Consider the following 22,651-nt stretch of genomic DNA (forward strand, 5'->3'; position numbering starts at 1 on the left):
AGGAAACACCTAATACACGTGTACATGCTCCAGGGCTCAAAACCTGACTTTCGGTTGTTGGATATTCCGAATCGCTTAAGACAACTGTTCCCAGCTGGTTGGCTTGACTTAGAGATAGAGGCGCCCCTGTAGGGGACCGAGTCTGTGCGCTGTGCCTTGCAGAAGGTCCGATGCTCGCCCAACCCGCTCTCTCGCCTAGCCGGAAAGTCAACCAAGCCTCCGCGTTGGGCAAGCCGTGCGAAGAGAAAACAGTAGGTCGCAGACGAAGGCATTCTCTACCATTCGGCGACCTCCTTCCGGATGAATAAACGTCCTTTCCCTTGGAAAACTGCAGATTGATGAGGTCTAAAAAGGAAACTGGGACCGGTAAGTCCCAAGGTGAGTGGGTTTCCAACTCCAAGAGCTCTGAGGGGTAATTCAGATTCTGAGCAGCACAAGTTTGTACCTCTAGAAGCTATCTCCTTCAGTATCTTTCCAGACTAATACTAATGCTTGGGGTGGGCAAAAATCCAGACACTTTCTGAAAACTCTGAACCAAGTGTGACATCCCCAGTTAAAGAACGATCTTGGCTGAGGTTTCACCTTCAGTGCTGGAAGGAGTCGTCACCGCCAGAATCAGCTGCAGGCTGCTCCTTCTTACCGGACACTTCTGTGCCGCTACGGCATTCAACAGTCGTCTTGCTGGCTGTGCGCTTGGCTCGGTGCTTGGGAGGTGGACCCTTAAGGTGGCGGGGCTCGGAAGCACTGTGCCGCAAAACTGTAGGTTTGGCAACTGTAGGCCCCAGAGTCTTGGCTGCGACTAGTTTGACCAGATTTCCTCCCAGGCCCCAGCTGTGCCTTGCCCAGGTTTACACCGGTCTGAACCAGGCGAGTCCTCGTAGTGGGGTGAGTGAGAGCTGGGAGCCAGAGCAGGCAGTGATTCAGGGAGCCGAGATTGCCTGAATTCCGTGGAACCTCCAGGTTAAGTTCTCTCAAACGTGTGGTTACTCACTGCGAGGAACTCAGAAGCAAAAGATTCAACAGTTAAGTTGGTGGGGACTTTTTCTACTTAAAGTAATAATTTGCTAATTCGGATCTATTGCTTTTAAATATCGAGTTCCAGAGACCTCTGTCAATGCAGGCTTAATTTCATCCCACTGATGAAGGATGTTTATAAATGGCGCCTGTGGTGTGAGCCGGGTGTGAAAATATCAGTTTTATGCCTTTTGATAAGAATTACCGAGGTGGAAGGCTTATTAGACGATTACAAATTTCGCAGCTGCTCACTGCCCAATTAGGCGGCTCTTCGCGGTGAGTGGAAGCTGTGGGGGTCGAGGCGGGTTGGTGTTCCCACTTTCCAGTCCCGGACCTCCAATCAAGAACTGACTCTAAGGGATCCAGACCCTTTTCCTTACCCTCGGCTTGTAGGAAGGCACACTCCAGGAGTCCCAGTTTACGCCGGAGCCTCACAGTCTGGGACAGGGACAGGACATTTTCGGAAGTCCCTCTGGCTATCTCTTCTATCCCACCCCTTCTTGGAAAGATCCAGGTGGTCCAGGGGTGTTGGTAGTCCCCCTGGGTGGGCCTTCAACCTCTGGTATTCATTTGAGGAGGGGTAACCATCTAGACTTTTCAATTTAGTAGGTAAGAACCAAGATCCCATGTTCATTCCTTTCCCACCCGCACACACACGGGATGATTTTTGTTCTGTCCTCGTTGGTTCAAAATTGATCTGAATTGAAATTTTGGCTAAAAATTCTCATTATGAAGATAGAGACACATTATACACACATACTTATACCTTCTGTTTTTAGCCCAAGTACCTAAAAGTGGGAAAAGATTCTCTGCAAAGCAGCAGGTGAACTTTTTCTTTGCCCAAGCCAAGGAGGAATGTAGGTAAGAAGTGTGAGGCCAACTCCAAGGAGCTGGGCTTCTATGCAAGATCTATACCTCTTAGACTGGCCGCTCACAAGGGGTCATGAGGTCCTTGGGCCCAAGACGGGCGGGGCGATCAGCCCTAGCTTTCATTTGGAATACCTGCCCTTCTCCCCCACCCCTCCCGCCCACGTCCACATTCAACCCTCACCCAAAGGCTTACACCGCACGCCATACAGAAAATGACTCACCACCCGGTAGACTACCGAGCAAGCTGGGGTGCACGAAATTAACACCGCAGGAGAAGTCCGTGTCCCGCAGAGTGACAGAAGTAAAGTAGACGCCAGTCCTGGCTTTTAGGTCTTCTGCTTATGTCTGACGACCATCCTCCTTTCCCAAGCCCAGAAGGCTCTAAAAATGAATCATTTCCTCCACTTATGCAGAGATAGGAGCTCTTAGATCAAGATTAGTATTTTGAAAACCTGATTGAGAGCCGCCTGATTAGGCGAGGGTGGGTGAAAAGACCGCATAAACGCCAGCGCCCCCGCCCCACTTCCCCCAAACAGCTTTAGCGCTCTTGGCATCTCCAAATGACCCGCGCAAGTGATTCTCGATAGTAGACAAATAGCACTCCATACTACTTTGCAAACGGTTACACAAATATACGATAATTAAATCTCCAAACTGGACCTCATTTTTAATTTCACTTTAAATGCAATTCTGTGCTATACACGGCCTGATGGCGCCAACTCCTGCACTTTCCATTCGGACCAGCCATCTCGTGAATGAGCTATCTCATGGAAAATGCATTATGTGGATTCCCGCTTGCCCCAGTACTGATTTCTCACTTGATGAAAAACACAAGTCTTTCTGATCCTCACGCACAAGTTAGCTTTTCTGGAAGTCAGTCCATCCCAATCCTTCAGTTCTCTACAGGGTCCCAGGTGAATCAGAGCTTTCTTCTCCCTCCACTCCTCCGGTAAAAGACTTGGTAGAGGGATGGCTGATATGAACTTGTGCACAGTTGCCGAAAAAGGAAAACAATGGCTGTAGGAAAATGCTTTAAAGACCCTCGTGTTTATGGGAGAAAAAAATATAATTGAGGAAAAACCAAATTTGTAGACATTTCTTGGCCCCAAACTCTTAACACTGGCTCACTTCATCACAGGAAAATCTGTCTATCCCCATCCACTTGCCTGCTAGCCTGCTACTGACCTGTCGGGACAAGATCATTCCCATCTTCCTCTTCTACACAAATAAGGCAAGCAAATTATTTGTGAGTGCATATATGTTTTTATAATATATATCTAATTGAAGGACTATTACATAATTTTGTTAAGGCCTTTAAGAAATAGACTCACAGATATTTTTTAAACTACCTAGCATATACAGAATGCTCTTTTTAATTTTTAAATAATTTTTTTTTGTGGTGCTGGGTATTGAACCCACCATCTCACTGCAAGTGCTCTACCACTGAGCCACATCCCTAGTCCCTCCCAGATATTCTTATATTGCTTATGCTTCAAACTTTTCTCTTATTTCTTAAAAAGGGCGAGTTTGGAAATAAGATTATTTTAACATAATCTCTTACCAAATACGTCTTCATGCACTAAAAGTAATGAAGTAAAATTTATAAATAAGCTGTTTAAACAAACACACCGTCCAATCCTACTAAACGACTGCATCTGAGTACCCCCACGCTGCCAGAATTCGATGCAGCAGCTAGCTGGCCGCTTCTGGGACTTAAGATTCTGTCTAGGATGAGATGAAAGAGCAATACTCATTAGCAACATACTTCTGTCTTTCTTGTAGCCTTGATTTCAAATTTAGTCGCAAACCATAAGCTTTTGTGCTGCTCAGATGTTCCTTCTTTAATCAGAAAACTTTTCTCAAATGGAGCGCGAACCGCTAGGTAAGTCAGCCCTGGGGCTGCCAGCGAGCGGTCGCGTTCCTCAGATGCAGAGGAGATGCGCTTTTGGAGAGAATGACTAAAACGTTCAAGTCAGAGACCTCCACTTTCCTTTCTGCTTGCTGCAGAACGGGATGTAACCTGAATCTTTGTTTAGATTTTGGTTGGGGAGCGAGAATTTAAAAGCCAAGGCAAAAGCAGAGAGCAGATTTTTTAAAAATCACGTTAACAGACCATCCCCCGTGGGGTGTTCCCCCTCCCCCCTTTAATACTAAACCTGGAGTAAGTTGGCTTGTCCTGATAAAGATCTTAACATGTAGAGAAGGCGGGTTTTCCTAAAGTAGGTGAGGCTATTCCTCCAGGAAAACTCCCCCCCACCCCTCCCTCTATGTAAAGTTCCACCCTCTGGAAAGCAAACACCCCCCCCCCCCCTTTCCTGGAGGGGCAGACTTCAGTGGAGTCAGAAAAGGAATCTCAAGTACGATCTGTCAGGGAGCGGTTGCGGCCACTGCGGCTTCTCTGGAGGAAGACTCACTTGTGACATTCCTATCCTCCTCGGTGTTAGCTTTTATTAGTTCTTTGGGGCGGGGGAGGGGGAAAGATCTGTAGCCACGGGCAGCCTCTGATCCTCCGGAGTTGGTATGTGATAAGCGGCCCTAGCAGTGCCATGTATTGGAAGAGCGATCAGATGTTTGTGTGTAAACTAGAAGAAAAGGACGTGCCGGACCTGGCAGTTCCCCCAGAGAAGGTGAGCGAGCCGATGACTGGCCAGGCCAGTTGAATTGCAGTTTCCTTGGAACGCGAGTTGTTTTGGCTTCTAAATGAGGTTCAGAAACTACCTGTAACCGGCCTCATCTTCAGACCTGGCAATTTTTTTTTTTTTTTATTACGTAGTAGCGCTAGTCCGTAATCATTGCCCCCCTCCGCACAAGCTCACTTAACCTGAGGCATGGAGACTGTAATTTGGGAGACGAAGCCTCCAGCCTAAGGCGCTCTCGGGTCCATGTGAGTCGTGCTTTTGTTCTGTTTGCTATGGAGATCCGGGAGAGCGGGTCGGGAGTACCGGGCGGCTGTGGGGAGGGACCGTAGACTCCACGAGTTCGGCTGCGGGCTGACACTTGCTCGTCCCAAAGCGCCCCTGGCCGCAGGGCGACCCGCGCTACCTCTGCCCCACAACAAGATACAGGGAGATGTGGCTCCAGGAAGGCCTCGGGGATCCCAGTAAGGGCCAGAAGAATCGTTTTATTTAAAACACCAATGGAAGCAAATCCCACCGCATAAAACGAGTCTGACGGTTCGTCTGGGTAGATGGAGGGAACTGACAAGCTCTCACTTCACTCTGGTGGCAAGACCTGTGGGTGCATCGCCATTTCAGTTTGAAAATCATCTGCAGCCTGTTGGAGGGCCTCAGGAGGACCCACAGCAGGCACTGATGTCTTTGGACGCTGGCTGGTAACACCCGGCAAAACTGGGGCTTTCCTGCTTGTACTTTGTGTACATCTTGGTGCAGCTGCGGTCCCTCGTAGGGAACGCACCCGGGGGTCCCTGATAGGGTCCGCAAGACACCCCCCCCCCATTCGGGCAGAATCTCGTCTGACGCTTTCAAAGCACGGAAGAAAGCAGAGGGGACGACGAATGAGAAATACGGAAGCGTGGGCCACTCGGGTTCTGGAGACCCACTAACTCCCAGGCTAGAGTTTTCATACTGCGGCAGAAAAAGCCCCCAGAGGCTGCGTTTTCTTTTAAGAACAAAACTCCAGCAAAGGCTTGGAAACACTTTAGTAACGCGCGTTGTTGCTTTAAAACATTCTGACCGAGGTTGGGTGAGTTTTTCTAATGGCACAAATTAAATTCAGCTGGATATTTTCCATTATTCGACCCGCTTTTTGCGCTGGTTAAAAATAATCCCTTAGTAGCTCAAATGTTGACTTACTGAGCAATAAGTGGCAATTTACACCTTAAAGAAACGAGTGTAAATCACTCATGGCTCTAATTGCTATAAGTTTACGAAAGAGCTGCTGGCTCGGTTTAATCTGAAGCATTTTCATTCAAATTGTCATCGGAACAAACACCAGGCTTCTTAAATCCCGCTGTAATTAGCTTTCAAGTATCCTATTAAACCTCTTCACCTTTCGGGCTATCCTATTCAAAAAGCCCCCTTTAAAAAATATATATGTGTCTTGCTCTTTTAATTGAGGTTATTAAAGAAATCAAGTTTCTTCCTCCACCCCCTCCTCAATCGTCTTTTCTTCTCTCCCACTTCACCTCCCCCCCGCCCTGCACCCCCTTTAGCCCGGTGTTCCCCGCTTCGCGGTGATTGACGTCTACAAAGAAAACGCTTTGTGCGGGGATGATTGTTATTAACTTGTTATCCCTGGCGGGGGGGGGGGGGGGCAGGGAACTAACGTGCTCGGGTGAGCGCAGGGGACCCGGATCCCCGGGAGCTCCGCAGCTCGCCGGGCGAGCCCTTGGCGTTTGGGTGGCGGCAGCCAGCGGCGGGCAAGAGAGGCTGCGCGCCCTCGCGCCCGCTGCGCTCGGGCTCAGGCGCAGGGAAGGCTGCACGCGCAGCCCGCGCGCTGGGGCCTTCATTAGCTCGCGCCCGGTGCCGAGTCTCTCGGCCGCGTGCACGTTCTGAACTTCTGAACTTGTTTCTCCCTCGGTTCCTTCCATCCCACCCCTCAGTGCCGGGGGCTCATGTCGGACGAATGCGGGCGGACTGCAGCCCTGGCGGCTGGAAGGACTCGGAAAAGTCCCGGAGAAGACGGACTGGTGAGTGGGGAGGCGGGCGAAGGACAAGGGACAACTGTCCGCGAGCTCTTTCCTGGGCCAGCTGGCCCCTCTGGAAGCGGGTGGAGGGCCGGAATGGGTGGGAAGTTAGCTGGCCCAAGTGGCCGGCAGGGTTGCATAGCTCCCGGGGTCGTCGAGGTCAGGGGTCAGCAGCCTCAGAGGGTACGTGGCCAGAGCTGGGACCTGGGAGAGAGAAGTAGAAATGAGACCTCATAGACGGGGGTGGGGGTCGACTGGGGGAAGTGAGGGGAGGCGTTGGGGATTCCCCCGTGGGTAGGTGGGTTGCGAAAGGGTAGGAGGGGTCTAGAACTGCCTGCGCGTTTCCTGCAGGTGAGCCCCGAGGGAGCTGGGGACGAGGACTCGTGCTCCTCCTCGGCCCCGCTGTCCCCTTCGTCCTCGCCCCAGTCCATGGCCTCGGGCTCCGGCTGCCCCCCTGGCAAGTGTGTATGCAACAGCTGCGGCCTGGAGATCGTGGACAAATACCTTCTCAAGGTAGGATGGAGCCGCGGGGTTAGCGTGGAAGCTCGAGGGAAAGAGAAAAGCTCCCTGACCGCCCTTTCCATCCAAGTTCTCAGTAGTGATTGTGGACCTCAGAAAATTAGCCCAGTTTAGGGCGACTCATACAGTGAGTCAAGTGTGATTAAAAAAAAAAAAATAGGCTCTTTTCATGTTGCTGAAAAATAGTTTATGCGAGACACATCCTGGTGTAGAAATGCCAGTTCCCTGGGTGAATGTACCATAATCAAACTGATTCGTAGACAGACGTGAAGTTGGGGAAACCCTTGCTCAGTTTGAAAGGATTGCCTTCTCATTTCTTTACTAAGCCCCAAACCATTGCTTTCTTAAACATCTTTGTTTTAACTGATCCCTCCACCCAAGTAACGCCCACGCTCCTGTCTGCTTAGAAGAGTTCCAGGTCAGTACGTGGTAACTGATTTCCCTTTGCAGTGTCTCCTTTGGCATGAGCCATTGTGAAGTATCTTAAATGATTTTTTTCCGGATATTTTTAATATAGTCTTATATTTATTTACATTTACTTGAAACTTTTCCAAATTAAGAAAGTTTATAGGAGCATTTAAATAAAAAAAATTTTTCAGTACCTTCCTGCTCTTAAGCCCACCCAATGCTGTTGTTATGTCCTCTCCAGTGCTTAAGGAAAAAGATGGAAAATGATGTGAAGTTAGACATGCACATGCACGCACACACAAGAGCCTCCGATGAAGTGTTTCAAGTGGTTTCAGAGTTGACTGTCTTAATTTGTTTTACTTTTCTCTTGAAATATTGTGGGGGAATTTTGGAGTAGAAATTCTGGCAGGCCCAGTTATCCATATCATTGCAGGCTGGATCATGGTCCCAAGTGCCTTAATCCTAATACATTAGGTTTTCAACTTCAATAGCTTTTTAAAACCACTATGTAAAATAATAGTTTCTCTTAAACTGAATTAGCTGCAAACCAGTTCACTTTCTATTCCCTCCCCACAATGTAAGGGGTTCAAAAGGATTAATTATGGAGAGTATGAGTTCAAAAAGTGAGTTAGTGGAACTCTGTAAATTTCTGTCATTGCACAAAGCTGCTTCATCTGTAAAATGGGAATATTACTCTATACAACCCAGATACAGTACCAAAAAAAGTTTTAAAGGTTTTAAAGTTTTGAAGGAAAGGTTTAAAAATAACTAAGTCTGTCCTACTTGGTGGTTGATCATTATAGTTGGCAAATTAACATGGCTTTCTCTTTAAGTCTGCATTCTTAAAATTCCAATTTCAATGTTGCTAAACCTGAGCCTTTTGATATTTTAAAATCATCTTTTGAACCAAAACCAACTGCTTATTTTCAATGAGCCCTCCCAATAATTAGCAGAATTTTTAAAAGAATTTCTCTGAAATGTGTTTATGAAGACTAACACTTCATAACAGAGAAAATTAGGATGAAGTAACACTAATCACGTCCTCTGAAATAGTTTCTAGTGTTTACCTTGTATAAATATATATTTGCATATCTTTGTATTATAGACAATACCTGCCATCTGAGTTAAGCAAAACTTTTTTTTTTTTTTTTTTTTTTTTTGTAATGAGACAGGAGTCTGCCCAATAAAATCTTCCACACAAATCTTATTCTTGTAGAATACTTATATATGAGTGTACTGGCACCAAATTAAGTTTGATACTATATGACTGTCTTAAAACTCTGCGTTCTTAACTCTACACCCCCCCAACACTTTGATTATTCTTCCAGATAAATTTGAATTCAAACTTGGCATTGGTTAAAAAATAGACCTAGTATAGGAATAGTATTTAAGGGTGTATCTAATAGAAAAACACTCTCTTGTGAGGCAAGTAAAATGGAATTAGAACAGAAAAGTATAAAAGGAGTTAGATACATCTTTGCCCCATTTATTATTTTAGTGTTTTGTGATTTTGGTGGTTTTCTGGCTTGGTCCTACTCCTATGTTTAAGCATTTATGCTGATTGTATCAATACTAGTCATCAGTAAAGGTTTATGGTTTCCAGAATCTTCTTTCTTTGCTTCACTTTACTCCCTGCCCCCCCCCCCCCCCCCCCCAAAAAAAAGGAAGATTAAGGGACTTCATTTTTTTTGTTGTTTGTTTTTTGAAGTCAATTTTGAGGAAAGATGCCAAATCAGGTATTAGGTTTAGCTTTTGTAGACCATGGCTCAACCCTAAAATCTTGCTTTAAAAAGTACAAAACAAAACTTGGATGTGACAGAAATACAGAAGTCCCTGAACAGTGGAATACTAAAAAAAATCATCTACCTTTAAACTTTATATTAATTGGCCACATTTTAGGGGGCAAAGAAAAAGGGAAATATATCTTTACCTCCAGGACAATATTCATCGTGGTTAATATTTTAAATTTCAGTTTTCTCTGATTTCCCCCTATTATTGGCTTCTTATTTTCAGTGTTTTCTGTCGTGCATATATAATTCTTTTAAAGAAAAAAAACTAAAGTATAAAACTTAAAATCTCACAAAAAATGAGCATCTCATTAATGCTTTGGAAAGAGGTATATCCCTCTAATTAGAAGCCAATAAATCTTTTTACATTAAGTTTCAAAGTACATTTTGTATTTTGTATCACGGAAAAGTATGTTGAACAGTAGTTACAATCTGACAATATCACTGGATAGAAAAGTATTATGAAATAGTATAGCAAAAGCCAAACCTCATGGTAATTTACTTTCCTATTTTAGTTATTAGATCCATTTGTAGGGTACAACTGGTGTTTTTGCATCATTGCTCTTCTTTTACATGAAATTTAATTAAGCATAAATCTACTTGTTGTGTCTGTTTAACAGAGCAAACTTTATGAGCAGCCCAATTCAACTAGCACACATCTTTACTCTTAAAGGCTAAAATTGTGCTTATGGTATTGTGGCAACAGTGTAAAGTGAGAGTAATTATGATTTGTTTTCCTGAATTGGCGATATTTCTTGTTGCTATTTAGAAAGTATAAAAGTGCTGTGTTTTTTGATTGTTTGTTTGTTAAATACCATGTTATATCTTACTACTTGAAGTGTAAATGGAAAATAATTCTGTTTGTTCCCCTGTCGCCAAATCATTAAGTAGTCTTACCATTATTTTACTCCTTGGCTCTATTGCCAGGGCTACTGCTTTATTACCCTTTAGAGCTACCTTAGCAATTTCTGGTTTGTAAGGGAAATGGATTGCCTAGTTTCTTTATTAGTGTGAGTATCTTATAAAGCAATTTTCCACTTTCTTTTTTGCTCTCTTTAACAGGTATACAGTTTATAATTGTTTGGACAAAAAATAGGTTGTTAGTCTTGACTTCCTTAAATACCAGGTTTCATGATAGGAAGAACCTAGGAAAAGAAAAACAAAAAAAATCTCTACGTAAGACTTTAACCAAAATGTTTCTGGTGCTCAAAGAGGTGGGATGAGAAGAAAAGAAAAAGAAAGAATGAACCTGAATTCTTTAGAGGAATTTAAAAAAATATAAACACAAATGTGGCATATAGTAGTGTGATTTTCTAGTTGGAGTCTAAAATAGACTCTATCCAGATGCATATTTATATAAATGACACTGTTTGAATGGAAACATCCAGAGCATATGTTAAAATATGATAGGGCCAGTGTTGCCTCACATACGAAACAGTGAATGGGTTCTTCATTGTAGTGTCAGACTGCTTCTCATCTGCCCTGCTTTCCTTCCCAGGTGAATGACTTGTGCTGGCATGTCCGGTGTCTCTCCTGCAGTGTCTGCAGAACCTCCTTAGGAAGACACACCAGCTGTTATATTAAAGACAAAGACATTTTCTGCAAACTCGATTATTTCAGGTACATGGTGAATATTTTTCTTAGTTACAATTCAAGAAATTTTATGCAAACAATTTTATAATGATTTTATAATGATTTCACCTGTTGGACTTTTTCTTGTACAGTTTTATTTATTGAAGCCCCATTTTTTTCATATGATGGATTTCAAAATATTGGGGTGTAAATTATATTAAAACACAATAAGTATGTTTATATCGCTTTTAGGAATTTAGAATACAAAAGTTAATTCAAAAAAGATTTTCACTCTGGAGAATGAAAGTTTTATGTATTTATTACGAACAGAAGCTTTGCTGTGCATGGATATAAAGAATAAAATACAAAATGACTTATTGTGACAAAGTTCTTTCTTTGGGGGAAATGATAAGATGACATAAAATCATTTTGGGGGAGAAAACTGAAAAAAAGCTTTGAACAATTTACCATAGAAGGATCCCAGTTATACACCTATAAGATGACAAGAGTTTGGATACTGTGATCAAGTACATTGGCCAGAAGTACATTGGTCAGGATTGTAAGTACACTCCATTGAATTATTCTGCCTAGAAATTCAATTTCTTTGTCTGTTTTTGGATCTTTAGTTTGTGAGATTATATTTTCACGGGATATTAAATGTAACATTTTCATTCTCTAATCTCCTTATAATTGTTTAAATGTAAAGTTTTTTTCTAGGATATAATTCAATTCTTTATGGACAAGCTGTTGGAAATTGAAATGGTTTGTAAGCATGAATTTTGAAATTACTATATTTCTTTTTATTTGCATTTGCAAATGAAGAGGAATGTTCATTGTGAAATTAGTAAATTAATACTATGTAGCAAAGTTTGCAACACTTATTATGTTGTCATACTCCATTTATGGATGTTATATTGTTTATGGAGTGTATGTTATACTGTATACGTTATACTTCATTTCAAAAAGTGATTTCACCTGTAATCCCAGTGGCTCCAGAGCTAAGGCAGGAGGATCTCAAGTTCAAAGCCAGCCTCAGCAAAAGCAAGGCGCTAAGCAACATAGTGAGACCCTGTCTCTAAATAAAATACAAAATAGGGCTGGGGATGTGGCTCAGTGGTTGAGTGCCCCTGAGTTTTAATCTCTGGTACCCTCCCCACAAAAAAAAGTGTTTAGTGATTGATTTGAATAAAATTGCTGGGTGATTTGAAGCACTTCATAATACCCAGAATCATTTATTCTATAAAAATCACAGAATATTATGATCACTCAAAATGTATATTTTTTATTAGGTTTACTCTCCATTTTCTTCTACAGTAGAAAAGTTTACCTTTCTCTTTCACGTATGATATGCTCATCTTATTTTTTTATGGTAAATTAAAGCCCTTTGAAATACTTGGTTTTAAAGGTTGAAAATCTTGTTGTTCAGGACTTTTAAATACTTCATATTTTATTATATTCCAAAATTTATTTTTAGGATTCAGTTTTAATATATTTTTTTTAAAAAATAAATAATAACTGGTAGTTTCTCCAAAGACACATCCAGGAGGCGGCGCATGTACATGCCCTGCTCTAGTGTGATCTGGGTTGCAGGGGCTGTGATGGTGACAGGAGTCATGACAGCATCCAGTCACTCAGCCTGGAAGAAAAAAAGAAATATTTACACCTATCTCTGGCATTCTGTTAAGACTGATTTGCATCTAATATTTAAATATGTCTCCGAAGTTCTAGATAATATTTCTTCCCTTCTGTGGATAGCAATGCCTTAGCTTTTCCGGGGAAGGATACAATTCCAAGTTTTCTTCTTCACCCACTAGGATGAAGAATTTCTATTCTGTGTATCATTTGATAATTTCTATTTTAAATGTTCTAATGTCTTCTTTATGGTATTTTTATGGCATTTTCTAATCTCAACTTCCCAGTTTAAAATTTGTTTTGCTTTTTGATGCTAGAGATGAAACCCAGGACCTTGTGCATGCTAAGCATATGCTATACTACTGAGCTACACCCCAGTCCTCAACTTGGTTTTAAGAAGTCAATATTTATATCTTGAGTTTGTATACTTTTGCATTTTACTTTTTCTGTCCATTTCCCCTCCCCTCCCTGCCTTGTGTATTTGTATCTTGAGTCTCTAAATAAATTTATAAATGCTTTGATATTTGACCCAGTAAGAAGAATATTAAAATTCATGTTTTGTTTATTTTAAAAGAAAATTCAGTCTTCATTTACAGCAGCCATGAGGTTTTATTTTTAAAAATAGATCTGAATTGTGATCTTAAATCTTGATTTCGTACTATACTGACTTTTAGAAAATAATTTTTATTTTTTTCAAAATGTTTAAATGCCAGTGGAGTATATAATGTGTTTAATATTAGTCTGATAAATAACTCACGAAAGCATTAAAATCTTTACTGTTCTGCCCTTCTCTTTACTGTAGAAGGTATGGAGCTCGCTGCTCTCGATGTGGGAGGCACATTCATTCTACTGACTGGGTCCGAAGAGCCAAGGGAAATGTTTATCACTTGGCGTGCTTTGCCTGCTTTTCTTGCAAAAGGCAACTTTCCACGGGAGAGGAGTTTGCATTGGTGGAAGAGAAAGTCCTCTGCAGGGTGCATTATGACTGCATGCTGGATAATTTAAAAAGAGAAGTGGAAAATGGTAAATATGTACTTAAAATACTTTTGAGTCTTTGGGGACAGTAAATACAGGGATAAAAATGATTTTTCCCAAAGTCATCTTAATGCATTATTTTGTGCAAAGTATAATTGTGGTAAAATTCATTAAGCACTCTACTGTTAGTGATGGTCTCCATCTGTTTATTTATAGGGGGAACCATGGTGTATGTATAAGCTTTGTGCCATATTTTCAGGCAGCAGACTTTAGTTAGGGTTCAGGTTTTCTTTTTGAAAACAATTGTTTTGTTTTATTTGCCTTCCAAAGAATGGGCCTTAGATGTGACTTCTAAATTTTTGCACTTTTGACTGAAAACATAAGTCTATAAATGGAATATTGTTTCCACAATATGTTTACAGTGTGTTTTAAAACTTAAGAGATTTTACAATCTAGAAGATATGTACAGTCTCACAATAAGCCAAGAGATACAAGAGAGCTATTACTGCATGATTGGTGGACTGATTTGAGTTACCAATATGTATGGTATATTTTTAAAATGCAGGTAATGGGATTAGTGTGGAAGGTGCCCTCCTCACAGAACAAGATGTCAATCATCCAAAACCAGCAAAAAGAGCTCGCACAAGCTTTACAGCAGATCAACTCCAGGTAGACGTGACAATGAATTTAAGATTTTTGGAGCCCTTCCCTACCAAAAACAAAATTCCAAAACAAAACAAAAGGCAAAGTTCATGATGCCTAAAAACATTCATGTTTTCTCAGAGGTTATCCTATGCTTTTTTTTTGAGAACTTAATGAATGTATGAATATATACTTATTGCCATGAAATGTTTATCAGTATTTCCAACACACTATGTGTATAGTCATACAAGTGCTGTTTCCTTGGAGTCTTTTGGTATCAGCAGCACAGTAGAAACAAAATGTTGATCTGTTCTGATTTCATGATAACATCAGTCTAATCTAGCCATATGTTACTATATGTAATCACAACAGGAGACAAACTATTCTGAGACTCTTAACAGAAAGAGACAGCATGTAGGTCTATGGGACTCTATTGTGTTAGTCTTTTTAAAAAAATTACAATGAGCCTCTTAATGGACAAGATTGTTATATTTTTTGAGTAGGAAAGAATTGAGTATTCCTTGAAGTAAATAGTAACGCTGGTTGACTCCAATCAAGTAGTCCGTTTCTTGTTTTTAAAAGGTGTAGAGGAAGTAATTATATAATTTTATGTTAAAGCTTGGCTGTGCCCCTGAAAAGGGTGGGATTATTTTCAGTTTAGTTGTCCTAAATATAATTGTTGTAAATTTGGTTGATCCAAATTGTCAAGAAGATAAATGTTTACTCCTCAGTTTATATTTAAGTCTATACATATGATGATTATTTCTGGCACTTTTTCAGATAAGAAAATCACTTTTTCTAAAAGATTAATGTCGCTGAGGTTATGTGTTTTATGTTAAGGTAATGTAATATTTATTGGGCACCTACCATGTACAACTGGGTACCTTACACATAGCATCCATTTTAGTTCAGACTTCAAAAGACATTTATGCATTTGTTAATGAGTGAAAGTAATATTTTGAAAAATCATATGTAGCATTCTAAGACTTGCTGGTATTGAAGATGGATGCCATATAAAAGTGTTTTAAGAGAGAAGTTTTTATTTTGAGAATGATTACAAACATTCTGAGGGAACTTGGCAGTGGGAATGACTTGAGCATTAAAATCTAGGTCCATTCAGAAAAAAGTTCCAAATACATCATTGTTTTGTATTTCTTAGGCATAAAGTACTTGATCAGTAAGTAATAAGTGAAAGATAAGGCAATTAGAAGAAACCTTGCTTACCTCACAGTTTCCATGAGTTAAAATGGAGATCACACAAGTCCTTAGAGACCCAGTTGCTAAAAAGTGTCTGGGTTAAAGCAGAATCTCTAATACAAATATACTGTTTTTTTTTTAATTTTTAATATTTATTTTTTGGTTTTCAATGTACTGTTTTTAAAGTGGACTGTTCCCATGATGAATTGTCTATAATTTGAAAAATTACAAAGGATGATAATTTTAATTTGAAGTAAAAATTTATTTATAATTGTGTGAATTTGAAACCCCTGTGTATAGACATAAAGGGTGTGAAAGCCTTGGTATGACAAGTCCTGTGCCAGGCATCTTATCTGTATTATCTCCTTTAACTCTTATAGTTATTCCTTGATGTAGGTAGCCTCTCCAAAAGATTCAGGAACTCCCCTGAAGACAGACCTCCAGGGGAATGGTAGAAAAGACATCTGAATCCTGCTTCCACAACCTGGTCTTTTTGTTTGGCTTGGCTTCCCAGTAGACCATGAGAGAAAATGTGCCTTAGCAAAACTCCATTTAATGGCAACATCAACAGCTAAAACACAGAGTGGGATTCTGGATCTTATGGGTAGTCTTACAGTTTTAAGTTGTTGCAAATGTGCCTAAAATATTTAAGCCTTGTGTTATAGAAAAATGTGATCTGAATTAAAAGCGATTAACATGTATATTAGAATCATAGGTTTTAAAAAAATGAAAGCATATTGATATGCTTTCAAAGGATGTTCTCATTTACTCAGTATTTAATAGTATTTATCTTATGCTAGGGATGGCTGAGCCAAATGAGATACAATCCTCTAGAGGTTCTTTATAATTTAGAAATATAGGATAGCTGTGGATAAAAAAAAATATATTTACTTTGTCAGAATCTCTGATTGTCAATTGTTTTACCTTTCTTTAAGAAATCTGAATATATTCAAGTATTTTTGCTTGAACTGAGCAAAATAGTAAGATATTATATGTGCACAGTAAGTCAAGACTGTCCATACAGTGCCTACTTTGCACAGAGAAGAGTTACAATAGGATGAATAAATAATTTCCTGAAATTCTTTAGAAACTCATGGAGAGAAAAATAGTTTGACTCAAAAAATATGTCTGCAGATAAATATCAGATATTGTCTCTTTATAAAAATGATATTTAAGAAATTCCTACTAATGTTATGATTTTCCTATTATAGTTACAAATATTGGCTCAGTGATTATTACTATTAAACATGCCAAGTTTAGCTCTTACTTTAATTTTCATATAAAATTGGTCAACTGTTACTGTGTTGACTCCTGACATTGCTGTAAATCTCTTGGCCTTAAAATAATGTGTCTATAGAGACTTACCCCTAGACCATGTTAGAAGAACTTGAAAAAAAGGAATGGAGTGGGCTTCAGAAGCATCAATGTCTGGAGAATGGTGAAACTAAGTAGAAATTAAAAAGCCCTTTTATTTCTTTTCATGAGACTAAATACTAATATTATTAAAAGGAAGATCAATAAGTATTTCTTAAGAATATTCCAATTCTAAATGATCACTGTTGATTTGTTTTATTCCTATTTTTTAGAGATTATCAGTAACGAGCTTCTTAGCAAACACCCAAATACTTGCTCAGATTTTTCTTTTTGAAAAATTAAAACACAAAGACATGATTAATTTGGTCATTCTGTTTGTTTTTGGGATGGTACATGTCAAACTATAAACACAAATCCTCATTCATATAGGAATATATTAAAGTAACACATTTGGAGTAGGAAAGGAAGAATAAAATGAACTGAGTGAGATTATAAACATTTAGGCCATTTGCCTATATTTTTAAACTAAAAAGTTATGTTTTATTGACAGTGTATAGATGGAGCATAGCTGGATGGGAAGCCAGGAATACTATCGTAAGTCTAGAAGAGCCACTAATCAAATCTTTTTTTTTTTTTTTAATATTTTTTTTAGTTGTAGATGGACTTAATACCTTTATTTTATTTATTTATTTTATGTGGTGCTGAGAATCGAATCCAGTGCCTCAGATGTGCTAGGCAAGCACTTCAAAACTGAGCCACAACCCCAGCCCCTCAAATCTTAATTGAAAATATAGCTTGTAACCTCAGAAGGTTTCCTGGAACATTAGTCTTTTTCTGCAGACTTTCACCAGATTTTCCTCACTGTAAGTCTCATTCTGTCATGAACTCTCAAGTGCACAGTGTGTGACAGGAAAGGAGTTAACTTGGCTGTAGCCCATGAGGTTATGAAGAGTAAGTCACTGCCCTTGTCCTCAAAGAGCTCACTTTCTGCTATGGACAGTGAACTTGCAGATGAATTATTTAGCTACCCTGTGACAAGTGCAGAGGCAGATGATAGTATTACACAAGGACGATAGTGGAGAACACAGCTGATTTGCCAGTTGGAAAGAGCATAGAGGCGAGCTGTGCTCTATGTGCTTAGGTATTTTGGGCACTCATGCCCCACACTGTAGACGTGCACTACATGTTGGATGCTTCCCTGACTGTTTGCAAGACATCCTTTATGTTTTATAATCCTCCCCTCAGCTGATTGACTTTTAATAATTAAATTCAAATGTCTTACTTTATTCCCATAATGATTCCCTCTTCTGGAATAATCCAGAGTCCTTGGCTTGTGTTTGTATTCTGATATTCCCTACTCTCCTCTACTTTTCTCCCTTTACTTCTTATTTTAGGTCATTATTGGCATGCCTGTATCTTTCAGGAAAATGAAGACCAGGGAAAGTTTTCTTCATATCTCATAGCACTTGACACAGGGATTCCAATCCAAAGACTCCCATCAGAATCACCTGTGAATTGTTTCAATATAGAGATGTTTAGATCCTGATAAATTCTTATTCAGTGGACTGATGATGTCTTTTTTTTTAAGATCTCAAATAGTCTTTTGCATAAAGTGAATGATCCCCAAGTGATGGCATCATTACAACCAAGCAGAATTCATCTTTTGAGCTGTTTACTATCTGCAGATGAATGAAAATTATATTACTATAATTATAGATATTATACCTGTTTATATTATAGATATTGTACTTGTTTAGCTCAGCAGAGGTGGCAGATAAATGTGATATGATTTTTATATTTTATTATGTTTTCGAATGCTGGGAAGTTTAACAGAATGAATAAAATAGTGAGAATTACATACTATTTATGCATTTCATTTATGGGTTCTAAAAATGGAAGTAACAAAAGGTGAGTTTATTTCTAACAGCATAATTGAGAGACCAAATTTTCTGTTGAAGTGGGTTATTTTTTAAAGAGTTCAGCATAACTTTTGCATAGCAATTCACAAAATATGCCTTTTCACTTATACATACTTCCCATATTGATTTTCAAGTCATAGAGTATAAGTATCACATTTTCTTGTGCATATCTTTTCTGTCATCAAAGTTTAGATTGCTCTGTGTATTTTTAACTATTTGCTACGTACATCTTTTATAAAACAGGTCATGCAAGCACAATTTGCTCAGGACAACAACCCAGATGCACAGACCCTCCAGAAACTGGCAGAGAGGACAGGCTTGAGCAGACGTGTGATACAGGTGATTATGTTAAAGGTCAATCAAGAGATACAAAGATTTCCAATTCCAGATCTTTGAGTGTGCATTGTTCTTTTGTGAAGAAATCTCATAACATTACCTTCCTGTTTTAGGTCTTTTCACACTCTAAATCAATTTTTTAAAAATTAAAACCTTGAGTCAGGCTGCCTTTTGCCAAATTACTCTTTGCATGTTTTCATTCAGTGCTCACAGCAGCCCCAAGATCCTCAGGCTAAGAAAGAGAACTGAAATTCCAAGCACAATCTGGTTCTGAATTCAGTGTTTTCTACTTTTTTTTTGACTGTGTGTGTGTGTGTGTGTGTGTGTGTAGGTGTGTAGGTGTATGTATGTTAAGGGTATTAGCGGGCTTTGCTAAAAGATCCAGGAAGAGAGAGTTATATAAACGAAGCTAGGGAGGGATGAATTAGAGCAAACTTATTAGAATGTAGAATTGAGGTTTAGAAATTATGGAAGATGAAATTGTTGTAGTTGCAGAGGCCTATGAATGCAGAGTTCTTTCTTGGACAGAAAAAGGCCATTATTTGTGACTTGAGGAAGAGCTTGTGACAGCATATGAGAAGAATCAGAATCCAGAGAAGACTAGTTAGAAACAGAAAACTTAGTTGGGATACCCAGCAAAGTAGTGATTTGGGGGATGGGGCCAGGGAGTAGAGTGAGTTAGTGGGCCTAGGATTTGTTGGAGAAACATTTTATTAACTAGAATTTGCTCAAGAAATGTCAGGAGCTGGATGATAGGGATACCAGAAAAAGGACTTGGGGACTGTAGTAGAGAAGTAGAGAGAATCAAAATATCAATAGGTTTGGTACTCAAAACAGAAATAAAGTTAAAAAAAAAAAAACCTGGTTGGCTGTTTGGAGGAAGATGAAGTCCCTTTTAGTTGTGCTAATCATTCAGGGATGGTGGCAGTTGAATATGAAGACAAGTATTTGAAAGGATGAACAGTACTAGAGCAAAGAGATCCTTTGGGTTAGATCCTTTAGAAGGAGGTCATAGAGCATAAAAAATGAGCTGGGAGGCACCTGCCTGTAATCCCAGCAGCTTGGGAGGCTGAGGCAGGAGACTCCCAAGTTCAAGGCCAGCCTCAGCAATTTAGCAAAGCCCTAAGAAATTTGGTGAGACCTCATCTCAAAATAAAAAATAAAAAGGGCTGGGGATGTGGCTCAGTGGTAAAGCACCCTTTGGTTAAATCCCCAGTACCAAAACAAAACAACAACAACAACAAAAACCGAAAAGGGTGGGCATTAGGGAGAAAACATGTCAGAGGTACTGCCGTTTGAGTGGGACATAGTAATACTTAGAATCAAGGAGGGAGCCTGGAGAAGAGTGGCTGCTTCAGGAAGGAGGCAACCAACTAACAAAATGGTATAAAAAGAATAGTGAAGTAGAAGGTAAAAAATACTTGAGGTTCATAAAAGATTAAGGAACTAAAGTAAAATGAAATTTATTTGGGGGTGGTGGATAAATACCTTCATTGTTATTTGTATTTTATTAAGTTGGGAGGTTGATACACAGGTATATATTCTTTGAGAAGCTAAAAATGTTTCACATTAACAAACTGTCTATATAAAGAAGCATACGGGAAAGACCTAAGAACACTGCAGCTTCTCTAAAGATTAATTCCCCAGTGGTTTTAGTTGACTGCAGTATGAGGCTCTCTTAGGAGGTGAGTCCCACATCCTCTGCACGTTTCAGATGTTCAGAGTATTGTGTTTATTTTAGTATTGTGTTTGGCTTGTTAGCCAATCTGGAAAGAATGCTGCCTTTAAGAAAAGCTACCAAAGTAATAAAAAAAATCTTAAAATTGCCATAATATTGAAGGCAATAAGGATAGTTAACTGGAGATGGTCAGGAAATAGGAAAGGAACAATTAATACAGAATAGGTATCTTTAAATGTGTATAAAGACTGGTCTGCAAAAGAATATTAAAAAAAAAACACTGACGTTCACTCATAATGAACTTTTTCATGTGAAAGACTACAAATATGGCATGGCCATCACTGAAGATCATTTCATGTGCCTGGAAATGAAATTTCCTTTGAAGGCAGGTCAGACTCAAAGGTCCAGTGTTGCTTCTAATCTAAGACTTTGCACATTCATAGTAATGAAGGCTACAAGAAAGCCAGATTCATGACTGTTAGGTTTAGACTATTTTGGTCAGAAGCACAATAGAATGGAAGGCCTTCTTAGAGCATTTCTTGTTATTTGAAGGACTAAGGATCCCAATCAGACATTTGTCTTGTAATTCTCAGGTATTTAAGTCCCAGTATTATGTGTACGTTAACTTGATCTCAAATGCTAAAACTCACAGAATATAGTTTTGATTTTGGCTTTTTAAATGTAAAGATTGCATGTTGGATATTTTTCATAAGCTGACAAAGGAAAGAGTACTAGCAAGCAAATGTATATATTGTATATATACATATGTATGTGTAATTTAAATATATAGTCCTTCACAGTGTTTTTGAAGAATTAAGTACTGTGACCTGAAATAGTAATTATGTCTTTCCCCCAACCTCCTTCCTAATGTTGGGCACAGCACTTGAGACACATTAAGGAAAAGAGTTTTGATTACTAGATCTCTGTTGTAATATGCAAACTAGGTCATCCAAAGATTAGGTGGAAGCAATGGTCTGACACAAGGAGAGTCTCAACTTCACTAGCTTCAAGTCTGCTTAGTGGGACATTTGTAATAGCAGATTGTCATTGTGCTAAAGTCAGAGAATAAAGATGGATGATTTTCAATACTTTTCATCCAGAGCCAATCATTATTCATATACCCTTTCAGATAAGTTAATTATGAGTTGTATATTTTACAGAAACAGGGTAAAACATTATTGGTGTTTTTTTCAATCAGTGTGACTAGGATTGCCCTTCCAAAAGCTGAGATGCACATAATTTTTATTGCTGAATATATTGAGCATTGGATAATTTATTTTGAGTCTAGTTTTTCATTATCTTAAAATGTTGCCATTTTTAAGCAGGGAGCCAGTGGTGCAAGCCAGTAATCCCAATGAGTCGGGAGGATCTCAAGTTCAAAGCAAGCCTCAGCAATTTAGCAAGTTCTAAAGCAACTCAGACCCTGTCTCTAAATAAAATATAAAAAGCCTGGATATGTGGCTCAGTGGTTAAGCACCACTGGGTTCAATCTCCCCACCCCGCAAAAAGTGTTGCCATAAGCAACACTATATTTTGTTTGTATGTTCAACAGTTTCCTTAGGATAAATTTCTAGAAGTGAGATTGTTGAACAAAAAGATAGGAAGTGAGATTGCTGAATAAAAAGAACATTTTTAGAGTCTTTATGCAAAAATTGCTTTCTAGAAAGTTCATACCATTTTTCTTTCCCAGCCAGTACCTAGATACAGGAGTTTTCACAGGAGTAAGATTATTAAATATATTTGATATATTTTTATATATTTTTATATCAATGGAGGGCTGGGGATACAGCACAGTTGGTAGAGGGCTTGCCTTGCATGCACAAGGCCCACAAGATTGTGTTCAATCCTCAGCATCTCAAAAAATAAATAAATAAATAAAAATAAAAAGTAAAAAAATAAATGGAATTGAACATGTTTGCTTATTTCATAATTTAAAATTATTTATTTTCAATCTATATTTCTGTGAGTTGTTTCTTCTGTCTTCATCTTACTAATTTTTATTAATCCTGTTTATTGTGTTAAACTTTCATGGTCCATCATTTTCCTTTTCATTTATTTTTTTCCTATGTAGAACTTTATGTCTTTATGTATTTAAATTTCTTAATCTTTTGATAGAGAAGCATAGCACAAAGGCCAAAATTAT

At 39.2% G+C, this 22,651-nt stretch overlaps 1 protein-coding gene across 3 annotated transcripts in view; it reads left to right on the forward strand.

The window, feature by feature from the left end:
• Positions 1-307: 307 nt before the first annotated feature.
• Positions 308-22,651, forward strand: part of Lhx8 (LIM homeobox 8) — a 29,355-nt gene continuing 7,011 nt past the window's right edge. The window contains exons 1-7 of one of the 3 annotated variants that reach the window (XM_071617946.1): positions 308-378; positions 6,446-6,532; positions 6,881-7,042; positions 10,742-10,863; positions 13,250-13,470; positions 13,988-14,091; positions 18,738-18,833. In XM_071617946.1, coding sequence (XP_071474047.1) covers positions 6,458-6,532; positions 6,881-7,042; positions 10,742-10,863; positions 13,250-13,470; positions 13,988-14,091; positions 18,738-18,833 — 780 coding nt within the window. In that variant the 5' untranslated portion in view covers positions 308-378; positions 6,446-6,457. Of the gene's footprint in view, positions 379-4,230; positions 4,512-4,677; positions 4,769-6,445; positions 6,533-6,880; positions 7,043-10,741; positions 10,864-13,249; positions 13,471-13,987; positions 14,092-18,737; positions 18,834-22,651 lie in introns of those variants that run through there. The other 2 variants (XM_027935191.2, XM_027935192.3) reach the window with 2 other exon arrangements.

This window comes from Marmota flaviventris, chromosome 10 (genome assembly GCF_047511675.1).
Source record: "Marmota flaviventris isolate mMarFla1 chromosome 10, mMarFla1.hap1, whole genome shotgun sequence".
NCBI classification, from domain to species: domain Eukaryota; kingdom Metazoa; phylum Chordata; class Mammalia; order Rodentia; family Sciuridae; genus Marmota; species Marmota flaviventris.